The sequence below is a fragment of the Pseudorasbora parva genome, chromosome 15 (genome assembly GCF_024679245.1).
Source record: "Pseudorasbora parva isolate DD20220531a chromosome 15, ASM2467924v1, whole genome shotgun sequence".
In the NCBI taxonomy this organism is placed as follows: domain Eukaryota; kingdom Metazoa; phylum Chordata; class Actinopteri; order Cypriniformes; family Gobionidae; genus Pseudorasbora; species Pseudorasbora parva.
In genome coordinates, this window is record NC_090186.1 from 31,020,812 (window position 1) to 31,033,172 (window position 12,361).

The 12,361-nt window shown below is 36.5% G+C and overlaps 1 protein-coding gene across 2 annotated transcripts in view; it reads right to left on the reverse strand.

Annotated features, from left to right (window-relative positions):
- Positions 1–960: 960 nt before the first annotated feature.
- The window catches only part of rock2b (rho-associated, coiled-coil containing protein kinase 2b), a 47,381-nt gene continuing 35,980 nt past the window's right edge, over positions 961–12,361 (reverse strand). The window contains exons 29-34 of one of the 2 annotated variants that reach the window (XM_067417684.1): positions 10,383–10,461; positions 10,024–10,288; positions 9,267–9,537; positions 7,122–7,220; positions 5,210–6,778; positions 961–3,557 (exon numbers count right to left, since the gene is read on the reverse strand). In XM_067417684.1, coding sequence (XP_067273785.1) covers positions 7,139–7,220; positions 9,267–9,537; positions 10,024–10,288; positions 10,383–10,461 — 697 coding nt within the window. In that variant the 3' untranslated portion in view covers positions 961–3,557; positions 5,210–6,778; positions 7,122–7,138. The remainder of the gene's footprint in view (positions 3,558–5,209; positions 6,779–7,121; positions 7,221–9,266; positions 9,538–10,023; positions 10,289–10,382; positions 10,462–12,361) is intronic. The other variant, XM_067417683.1, reaches the window with a different exon arrangement.

The window sequence follows — 12,361 nt, forward strand, 5'->3', positions numbered from 1 at the left end:
CCACAGTCAGTGATGGTCTGGGGTGCCATGTCAGCTGCTGGTTTTGGTCCACTGTGTTTTATCAAGGGCAGGGTCAATGCAGCTAGCTATCAGGAGATTTTGGAGCACTTCATGCTTCCATTTGCTGAAAAGCTTTATGGAGTGAAGATTTCGTTTTTCAGCACGACCTGGCACCTGCTCACAGTGCCAAAATCACTGGTAAATGGTTTACTGACTATAGTATTACCGTGCTCAATTGGCCTGCCAACTCTCCTGACCTGAACCCCATAGAGAATCTGTGGGATATTGTGAAGAGAAAGTTGAGAGACACAAGACCCAACACTCTGGATGAGCTTAAGGCCGCTATCGAAGCATCCTGGGCCTCCATAACACCTCAGCATTGCCACAGGCTGATTGCCTCCATGCCACGCCGCATTGAAGCAGTCATTTCTACAAAAGGATTCCCGACCAAGTATTGAGTGCATAACTGAACATAATTATTTGAAGGTTGACTTTTTTTGTATTAAAAACACTTTTCTTTTATTGGTTGGATGAAATATGCATTTTTTTTGAGAATTTTGGGTTGTCATGAGCTGTATGCCAAAATCATCAGTATTAAAACAATAAAAGACCTGAAATATTTCAGTTGGTGTGCAATGAATCTAAAATATATGAAAGTTTAATTTTTATCATTACATTATGGAAAATAATGAACTTGAAATAAGGGGCCGAGGTTGGAACAAGGGCATGCTCTAATCATTTCTATCCTCCTCCTTGAAAAGGTTTAATTTTCAAAAGTACCCACCCCCAGAGACTGTCCTTGTTTACAGGAGTTATAAATCTCTAACACACAAAGGCACATTTTTATTAAGATGTAGTAGGGATTTCTGAGGACATATACATCAGGTACGGAGAGACACATGTAGACAGAAAGAAATGGGGAGAACATTTGAGATATAAAACAGGAACGAGAGACAGATATTGTGAAATAACAGATTGTAATGTATTAATAGACAGAACTGTTAGACATGTGTACACATTTTGTTGCAGAATATGTCAAACATTTAAAATAATAGCTTTAATCTAAAAACTGTAATTGGATAGTTGACAAATATGCAGTAAAAAAAATGTTTTGTAAAACACCACTTTTGAAGAAAAAATAAATTTGTAGTGTAAAAAATCTGATGTTTGAGAAAATATAAGGCTTCAATAACTTTTTCAATTCTTTCAATGTGTTTTGAAAATGTTTACTAAAAATCGTTCCTATGCTGTGACGTAGCAACAATTAAGAATATTGACAACAACACTTAACACTTTTATAGTGGTTCTGAAAAAGTTCAATATTTGAAGAAACCTGAGACAAAAATCTTCATGTGCCCTTCACAGGGGGCTTCAGTAACATGACCTTGAATGGGGTCCTTCAACTAACTAAAGGGTTAGTTAACTCAAAAAATCTCTCAATAATTACTTACCCTAATGTCGTTTGACACCAAGACCTCCGTTCATCTTCGGAACACAAATGAAGATATTTTTGTTGAAATCAGATGGATCGGAAAGGCTTTTGTTACCAATGTCATTTCCTTCTTTCAAGGCCCAAGGCTCTAAAGATGTCATTAAAAAGTCCATCTCACTAGATACCCATTACTTTCGGATCGCCAGTGTCCCGGGATTTCAGCAGTTTGACACGCGATCCGAATCATGAATCAATATGCTTCATCTATCCCATCACTATAAGTTATTTAGTTATTTTGCCCACAAAAACTATTCTCGTCGCTTCACAAAATTACTGCTCACTGTAGTGAGATGGACTTTGTACAAATGTCTTTAGTGCCTTTTGAGAGAGGACATGATGGTGTCAATAAAGGCCTGTCTGTCCTTTATTACTTACCAATAAAGGGTAAGTAATTAATGACTGATTGTTCATTTTTGGGTTAACTAATTCTTTAAACTTGTCAATGGAATTGCCCGATTTAAAATCAGAATATGGTGCATATCACACCAAAGGACATGGTTTTCAGTGACAAATTGTATCAAGTTCCCACTCTTTTAGAAATATATGGATGGAAAAAAAAGATTGTCATTTACTATAATTTTTGTCATTTACTAAAATTTACTAAACTTATTGTCATTTATAAAAACATTTACCAAAAAAGTGTTTTACTAAAAACGCTTCTAAAATTCTGGTAAGGTAGGCTATTTACTAACATTTGTATGCGTTTTTTTTTTTTTTTTTTTTAAATAGGCCTATCTAATAACAATTGCAGTTAAGACAAATTCATGTTTAACCATTTACTGCATTTTAAATGATGATATACTAATGATATTAATTTTTATCCTGTGTGACACCATAGACCGTAAAAAACACCCATTACTTTTTTAAACCACTTTTCCCACAAGACACTGCATAGTACAGCGTCTGCCTCTAAAACGACTTTGATTAGAGTTTATTGCCCTCTGCTGGCCAAAATCAGGTTCTCTTCAAAATAGTTCCAAACCTGGGCTGCAAAAGTTATACTGTGACAAAATGGGTAAGGTGTATGGGTGATGTCAATATTTTACCAAATAAAAATTCAAATTATTTTTTTCAAAAATATTTTACCTTAAAGTAACTTTGTAGAACGACTTTTGAAAAGCAACCTGTTTACTCACTCAAATGTGTTCCAAAAGGGAGTGATGCAAAAAAAAAGACAATATTTAAGCCATCATGAATATGTTCTTTTATGTCTATATGAAATTGCATGAGTAAAAACAATTTCTTCCCCTCGATACAAAGTATTCAGTTTCAATAGTATTTCCTCCTCATTTCATAGTTATTGTATCATCATTTTGATCTCATTTTTTTTTCTCACAGATCTCAGTTTTTAATGTAATGAAGTTTCAGTGAATATCATAACTGGTAATTTTATTATGATTCCCTTACTCCTTGATCCCAAGCTCAATGGCAGCAATGTCCATGATGTTTCTACCTTTCATGTGTTCAGGTGTTTGACAAGTGATTTTATCATAATGAAAAAGCCTTTTTTCATTCATATGCAGCCAGTGCCATAGATATGCCAAACTAGAGTTGCAGTGCCATGGATTACCAGACAACACCGTATGCACAACAAGTCCATCCAACGTACCTGGAGTCAAGCTTTGCAGGTAGTTGTTTCTAAGGTCAAGGAAAACAAGCTTGTCCTGCTTAAGGAAGAGTTTTGTAGGAAGGCTCGCCAAACGATTGCCACTCAAGAATATCTGCTCAAGGTTTGGGTTACCACTGAAGGATAATGGATCTATAAACTTCAGTCTGTTGTTTTCCAGGTACAGAGCCTCAAGCTTGGACAAAGAAGTCAGAGCTCCGGGAGTCAGTTCCTCCAGCTGGTTATTACTGAAGTCTAAGCTCTCAAGATTGCTGAGCCTTTGCAGGAAGGCCACAGGTAACTGGGTGAATCTGTTAGATGACAAGTCCAACCTCTGGAGGGAGCTGTTTACAGGCAGACAGTCTGGGTCTACTTCGGAGAGCAGGTTACCCGAGAGTATGAGCTCCACCAGAGGAGAATGATGAAACACTCGCGACGATAAAGATGTCAGATTGTTTCCTAGGAGCAGGTAGGAGCATATTATTATTAGTTGTATAAACACGAACAAGAGTGCTGCTGTTCGTTCGCGTCACAACAGTGTTTTAGGCTACATCACGATTGCAAATGTGAAATTGCGTTTGAACAACAATTCGAGAAGTCAAGTTTTGTTCCCCAACGTCCCCAAAGGTTTCAAACAGTCATTAAAAAGAAGTCCAAGCAACATCCACCTTAGTGCGTCTGTTTAGAAAAATGTTTTGCTTAATTACCCAATCCCCATGATTCTGTTACTGGTCCAACATTCTGGAATGTGTGTTTGTCAAGCTATAGCTGTCACAACATGTGTTTTAGTTTCAGAGTAGATAAAGTAAGTGGTTCACTTTACCCCCTTGATTTCTCTGGTAGGTCTCAGTTTACCCCTAAGATGGGGTAAAGTGAGACACAAGATTACTTTTTTAAAACAATAATTTTTCACTGACCTAAATACATTCTGATAATTTCCATTACTAGAAAACATCCTGAATTAGTGGGAAATGTGTCAATTTTACGGATATATCTTTTTAGCTTGCTTAGAGGGAACCAAATGTAAAAAATGTCTCACTTTACCCCAGTCTCCCCCAAGCTTGGCAGTAAGCAGCAAGTAGTAAGTTAATATGCCATTTCTTCGACAAATAGGCATAGTATTCGACAAACAGTAGGCAATATGTCCACGGGTGACCTACTACTTCCGATGAGATTCTAAAGTGCACATTCGGACACGTCACTTTACTATAACATGAAGCCACGGGAGAGGATTTATGAATGGAGGTGAAGGAACGCAACTGGCTGGTAATAGGTCACACGACAGTAGGCTTTGTGATTTACAACAAAAGTAAGCTATAACAATTACCCTCATGGCTTCATAGATTAATTAAAAATGTAAAAGATTATAACTCACTGACGCACATTATTTGTTCTTAATTTTCTATAAGCAGAGTTAACAAACTGCTGTATTTTCGTGAAAATCATTAAAAGGTACACTACCATCTTGCTCTGTACACGATAGACAGTACACGATTTCAGACGGAGGTAACTTTATTTATCGTGCTCTTTCAACTTTACAGAACATTTTCATTCACAAACACTGCAGAATAGGGAAGTATTATTTTTTTATTAAACAAAAGTTCCACGTTTTTGTCCGGTGGGAATGATTCAACGACGCAGTCATGTTTTATCCCTGTCCTTGACCAAGTTAGTGATTGTAACGAATCATTTAAGAAAATGCATAAATGACTCAATGCTTTCCTGGTTGAATGAGTCAGTGTTTTTGAACAAATTGGTAGGAAAATGATTCAAGATTTGCTCAAATTTGGAAATATCATACTCCCAATTTTACTCTTAACATTTCAGAAATAGTAGTAGCATAGTATCCATCTCCGAACAATTTGCCACTGAATAAATCAGTGGTTTTGAATGAATAATTCACAAAGACTCTCTTGATTAGTTCCTGATAGATCATGTTTTTGAGCAATCCATGATACTCAAAGACAATAACTTGTTGTAGGCTACCGGTATAACCTGAAGAAAGAGTCCCCACTATTAATGAAAAGCCCCAGACTGACAGTCTCTACAATTTGCAAACACACAGACCAATTAGTTCTGAGGACCTTATGTTAAGTAAACACACACATTACCTGTAAGGTCAAGGATGTGAAGTTTTGACAGGCCCTTAAGCAGGTCCGCAGGTAATGTACGCAGCTGGTTGCTGATCAGACTGAGCTGCCTCAGTTGGGGGAAGATCTTTAGGTCATCAGATGCTATGGAGCTTAAATTCCTGAAGCAGACACTTGTAGTGTTACCTGGGAAGGCCTTACTTGGTAACTGCGTGAAGCGTGAACAAATGACCCAGGCCTCATCAGATCTTAAGGCACGTCTGGATTTTCCTGGGTGCGAAACTCCAACAGCAAAAGCAGCTCAGTAGCCCTGCTGCAACTGTTAGAAAATAATATCTGTTCATATCTAAGACGCAGCAAAAATAAGAATAAGGAGGATCCTGGTAGTAACTTTTTTGTCATGTAGAATTGATTTGGCTTTTATAACCTGAATCACATATATTTGTCAACATGCAAACAAGGATTTTCCAGGTCCACAAGGTTTAAACTCTTGTGTAACTGTGGACTTTTATGAATCAATTCTTGTTAATCATTTACAACAATAAAAAGCATGCATTTTAACCCTTAGTAAAATACAATAATGGCAATATCTGATGTTTTCACTGTTGTTGTTGTTTTTTTTGTTGTTGTTTTTTTTACATTTCATGTTAGGTTTTATTTAAGAGCATGTCCTAATATTTCAACATTTAAGTTACTCACCTGTACAGATATTGCAATCTATAGTTGCTTTAACTAACAAGTAATGACGATTATGCTATATGAAGACATTAATGCAGCTTTTATCTTCAATTTTCAACATTTCTGTGGGGACATGCACAGCCTGTAAACGTGTTTACAGTTCTATATAAATATTACAGATTAGTTTGGATCATCACACAGGGAATTAGAGGTTTTCCATCAAATAAAGCTTTTTTTTATTAACATTTCTCAACAGTTTGTCAATGGCATCATGTCAAAAAATACAGAATATGTTTGGACCGTAGGTCATGACTCATGATGTTCCACTATGCATACATTTTGTCTAATTTTTGTCACAGCATTTCATAAAATGTGCTTCAAATTGCATCATGTCTTCAATAATGCATATATTTTGAGCAGATAGTTCTGACAATGCGTAATGCTCATTGAAAAGCAGTTTTGTTTGATATATTGCATGATAAAAATATAATCTGTTCCACTAAATGTCCCTAACAAAAATAGATATAATACTTGAGTATATAAATTCAAGTGATCATATAATTGCATAGCCTAAGAACATATTCTGTTTCAAACACACACACACACACACAGCCAAACACACTATTACTGACAACCTTGTAAGGAAGTAGATAAAAAATAACCTCTGAAATTTAAAATGCTTTTACTTTAAAAAAAAAAAAAAAAAATTGTATAATTGTAATTGTATAATCCACATAAAACACTCTTAAAATGACTTTAGGTAATTTATGGCTTGTTAAAAATTAGCCCTCCATTATTACATGTGGATTTTGGCACTTGGAAGTCCTGTGATTCGGCAAAATGAACACTGACATTCTCTGCTTTCTTAGTTCCCAAATTGATCATCATCTATCCGGCCTTCACCAAGGTTAGCTGAAATTAAGAGAGAGGAGTGATCATTAAGTACAAAAAAAATGCAGACATTGCATTCCATCTTCTATTCAACCACAAGCAACAGTTTGCCACACCATCGTTTTTCAAATCCACCTTGTTGAACGCAAGCAAAATGTTTTTAATTCAGCCAAACATGTACACACAAACATGCCCACTCATATAAGTGCATCAAACACATTGGCATATTAAAAAAAACTTGCCCTAGTTATAGTCCCTCAAAGGGTAACACAACACCAATATTAATACCATACTTTAAGAAACAGCTTTTAAGCAATAGCATGAACGCACAGAAACAAATACATGCTAAGGCTCTACTGGTTACCCCACAAACTCAACTCCTCAGAAGTCTAATACATCGTCATCATCATCCATTTCAACCTCAAAAGACCAACCCCAGTCCTTCAGGCCCAACTCAAGCAATCTGGAACAAAGAGGAGTCATTCGGCCTCATGTACAATGCCATTAAAGAAGAAAACATAAAAAAAAAAATGTATACAGTATTAAAGTATACAGTTTGTTCTCTTTAAGCTCTAAAACGATGTGGGAGTGACAGATGCTGCTATTTTGTAATAAACAATTTTACCATGGAATTATTTAGCAGATATTTGCCACAAAAAAAGAATCCGAATGACATTAGTTTTTTTTAATTAATGGAAAAGTAATGGGATACTGGGTTGAAAGTGTCACAGCTCGGTTAGTATAAGATTCCAGTATTACTGAATTAAAAGACAGAGACTGTATAATTAGTGGATGTTATTTTTATGTGTTGACACTCAAGCAAAAAGGTTTTCTTTTTCTGATGCATACAGAGAAGAGTACAGAAAGACAAACATCTGACGGCGAGGTTTTAGAGCTGCACGGGCAAGCAGAAAACCTGGGCGATAAGCAGTGATGCAGTGTACTTACTGTCCACACATATGCACAAGTGGGGAAGATGAAATGTCAAAGGTGAACAGGTCAGTGAAGAATGATACGGAGCATGGGGCCAGGGCTATAAAAGGTTAGCAGTATAATGTAAGCAATTGAGAAACCTGTACAACTTCATAGCCAAGTCTAAACCAGGTCAACATATAACAGCACTGAAAACAGCAGCATCTACTTTCACTTTGCAGTAGTTCACCCCAAAAATGAAAATGCTGCCATTATTTACTCCAGGGCCGTAACCAGCATAGACACTAAGGGATTTGAACAATTTTGGAACTACATCTTTATCATTATAGTACCATCCTTAGATGACAATAGACTATAACAATAAAAATTGACAAAAAAACACCATAGGGTTACTGCAAGTAGTCTATACAAATTTCCTTTAATTTAGAAAATGATTGTATATTAAGCGGCTTAAAAATAAGGAGCTATACAAAATAAGTGATTAATCTTAAGAAGCAACGTCATTAGCAATGCCGAAATACATATTTTGGAAAGATGAGCAGAAGAGTTCAGGCTTGAAAAGAAGTGCAAGTAGGAAACCGTAAAGCTGTAATGAGGCATTTTAATGATTACAGAAAAAGCTTTTGTGTAAATGGTTATGAATTAGGCATGCAAATGTTTATGGAAGAGCTGTGTCATCAAAGACTGATAAAAGATCAGCCTCTTAATAAAAAATTGTTGTTTAAAAAAATGACATGAGTTTGACCCATACATTATATCATATTAACAGATTTGTAATTATACTTTATACAGAATTCTTCCAGAACTTTTAAAGGTGCACTGTGTGAATTTTAGCGCCATCTAGCGTTGAGGTTGTGAATTGCAACCGCTCACTCCACCCTTTGTAAGCACATAGAAAAGCTACGGGGGTCGACACAGGACAAAAATGTTGTTGTCGGAGAGAGCAGTGAGTGACCAGTGCTCCGTAGAGAAGAAAAGGCGCAACTACTGTAGAAAAACAAAGCAAAATGACGATTCCACTATAAGGGGACCCGTGGTGTAAGGAGATATAAATGGCTCATTCTAAGGTAATAAAAAACATTCATTACATAAGGTCTTTATACACCACTGAAAACATAGTTATGCATATAATGCATTTCTGTCAATAGATCCTCATAAATACTACACACTGGACCTTTAAGAACTGTATGTTCTTCAATAAAAATAACAGTTATTGAAGACAAACATTTAAAGGAACTGTATGTAAGAAATGTATTTCAATTGATCATAAAATGGATCCAACTTTTACTCTGGACATGCTAGCTGGCAACATAGGATTTTATTCATTGTGCTAAGCTAAGCTAGCGGTGACCCTGCCAAACTAAAACAGTGCATGCACTGTGACAAAAATGCATTTGCCCACATTTCTAAATGTAGGAAAAAAGTCGAATAAGCCCTATTTCTAAAAACGGTGGAGTGTTTCTTTAAGTTGAAATCACCATGTTATAATCTCACATGATAGTGTACCTCCAATGTAACATAACTCTGCCTCAAGCTCTTTTTTTATGAACTTGTTGATCTGTTAAGTGATTCTCACCTGGTCTTGGTTGAGGGCTGCTGTCTGGTGGAATGCACTTTGACGGCTCCTCTGTGTGAAAGCCTGGGAGATGAATGAGCAGACAGATGAGGAGAGGGCACAGGGGACAGGCCAGTTGGTGACATCTCTTGGGGGGGAGAGGATATGCTTGAGGACTGGGCTATAGGTTTACGTGGGACCCGCTTGAGTAATCGGTTGACCCATTTCTGCTGCTCTTCTGTGGAGTTGGTCAGCAGCAGTAGCTCTTTCGCAGTGGACATATCATAGTTCACTGGAGAGAGAAAAACAAAAAGGCAAACAAAAGGGTTTAGTTTCAACCAAAAGTACACAATGGGGATGTTTAAAAGTTCATGTTTAAATAAATAAACAAACTTTCTACAAAATGATTAAGCAGCACAAGGATTTCAACATTGACAATAACAAGAAATGTTCCCTGAGCACCAAATCATCATATTAGAATGCCATCACAGGAATAATTACATTTTAAAATATATTCAAAAGAAAACAATAAATGTAGTTAATTTAAATGTTAATTGTAGTGAGGATTACAGTTCTTACTGTATTTTTTTATCAAATAAAAAGCACTATAAACTTATTTCAGAAACATAAACATCTTACTTTTGAATGATAGTAAATTAAATAACAAAAATATTATTATTCTATATGTAATATATCATCTCCATACTAATATTCAAAATTCTAATGTGTATAAAAAAGTACAGTAATATAAATTTGACTGTGAGTGTGCCTTTCTGACCTCTGCAAGGAGCAAGGACCTCTTCCTTGCGATCTATGTGGTCTTTATGGCATTTAATTCTGCAACGCCTGCACTCCAGGGCTGGTGGGGGTTTGAAGACGTGCCACAGAGGCCTTGGACATGCTTCACAGCTAGAGGGGAAGTGGTAAAGCGTGAGCACGAACTCGTGACCTTTGTGTGGGATATACGAAGACCTTTCAGCTGCTAATAAGGGTTCCACAGCAAGCTCCTCTTTCTTGCTCTCCCCCTCATTAGCATACAATATCTATAGACAGAACAGAAGATGAAAACTGAGGTTTAATAAGAGTAATATCAAAGCATGCTAAAATATTTCTTGCAGGACAAATTAGGCATGTAACCTGAAAGATGCGTGGGATTTCTCTGGGATCTGCACGGTACACGTCTGTCTGAGTGACAGGTCTTACATGGAAGAGTTTGCTAAGAGGGGAAAAAGGAATAAGGCATTCACAATAAACGGCTTATGTTGTGCAAGACAGCAGTAAATGTGTGCACATAAAAATATATTTAGGCCTAAAATAAATATTTATGTAATTGAATCCATTTGGATTACAACATTATTGTTTAACATTATGGATTACATATAAACTTATAGAGTGGTGGTGGGATGATGTATTTTTGTACGAGTCAGCCTGCATTTCCGGTTCCATCGTCCTGAATTCAATGGGATTTTTGAATGGGTTTCTGGATAAAGTCTCGGTTATCTTTTTTCTAGCTATTCTAGCAGTGTATGGAAAGCCTGCAGGAAGACTCGACTCTATTTGTGCCAGTTCTCATTAATATTCAACAAGCTAAGCTTCTTGACTCTGATTGGCTAACAGCTAGCCAGCTATCAGCATCCTTTACCCAGCGCAACAAATAGATGAGCTTTGTTTACTATCGCCTGGAATCGCTGCAGAAATGGCTTCTTCAGGTATATATATATTATATATATATATATATATATATATATATATATATATATATATATATAAATAATATGTATATGTATAAATGGCCTGATTTCTCCACTTATTTCTTTTCAGTGGCTAGAGCTGACAAAGGAGGTAGCAGGTTAATTTTCACATTAACGACATAACATAAACACATATGAACCTAACATATTTTTTTAAAAATACAAGTAAAAACGGTTGTGTGGCAGGGCCCCTTTAAATGCTTTAAATAAGATATTTTCACATATTATTCTACAATGTAACAGACAAAACATACAATGCATTAATACCCTCTTGTGTTTTATTTTAAAGCTTTTATTTGTCTTGTAAAAGGCGGTTTGCTTAGCCTGACAAGCCAGACCCACATCAAGATGTTTGGTCTGGAAACTCACCATAGACAGGGCTCAATCCGAGGGGCGGGATAAATGGTTGTCTTTCAAACTCCCTCTGCACGTGATAGGATAGCGCTACACCAACCAGAGCAACGAAGGTGAAACAGAGCTTGTTGATAGATTAAACATTCACCGTATCCGGTCGGCAAAACTCCGAACACATCTTCCCTTTTTAAGAATGACTTCAGTGCCGTTCTGTTCTTTTCTCAGAGAAAAGCTTAACGCCAAGTCTTCCCGAATCGCAGTCAAAGCTGATTCGAAAGACCGCCGCCGTTCGCCAGTTTCTGTGTTTAGTAGAAGCACGCAAACGCAACTCGGCCGTCGTCATTATGGCCCCGCCCACCGACTCTATACACGATGTGATTGACCCGTCCAGATTGTGAGGAATACAGCTCAGAAGGGTATTGAGAGTTCCTAGACGACACTTGCGGGCAGATTAAATTTGCTGCCGCTAGGGTGCGTCTAGATTTCTAGGCTACGGTTTGCTAACAAGTGGCTAAAATACTTCATTCAATCACACTTCATTGTGTTGAAAATCACGCTTTTGCAAACTATCATAACTCAAACTTTCAAGGATAATGTTTTTAAATAAAAACTCAGAGTTGTCAGAAGCTTAGTGATGTTGATGCTGTAGTACATTTATATAGCTTTTGACTTCTGCCAATTGTATTTACTTTTCACAATTCATTAAAAAGTTGTGCTTATATGTGAACTGAAGATTATGATGATGAACAGAATGTGTAAGAATCACAAGCATTTGTTATTCACAAAACTTATTTTCTGCAATAATCCAAAATCTAATGGAATTGGGTTTATGTCAAGGGAACCAGTGTGACGAAAACTTCCGGCCTACAAAAATACATCAACTCTGCACCACTGATAATGTGATATATTTGTCAGTCATACAATAGTCATTTTATAATAGTACTAATAAATCGAACTGGGTTTAAATACACAATAACCAAGTTTATTTATTTATCATTAAATCAATTTTTA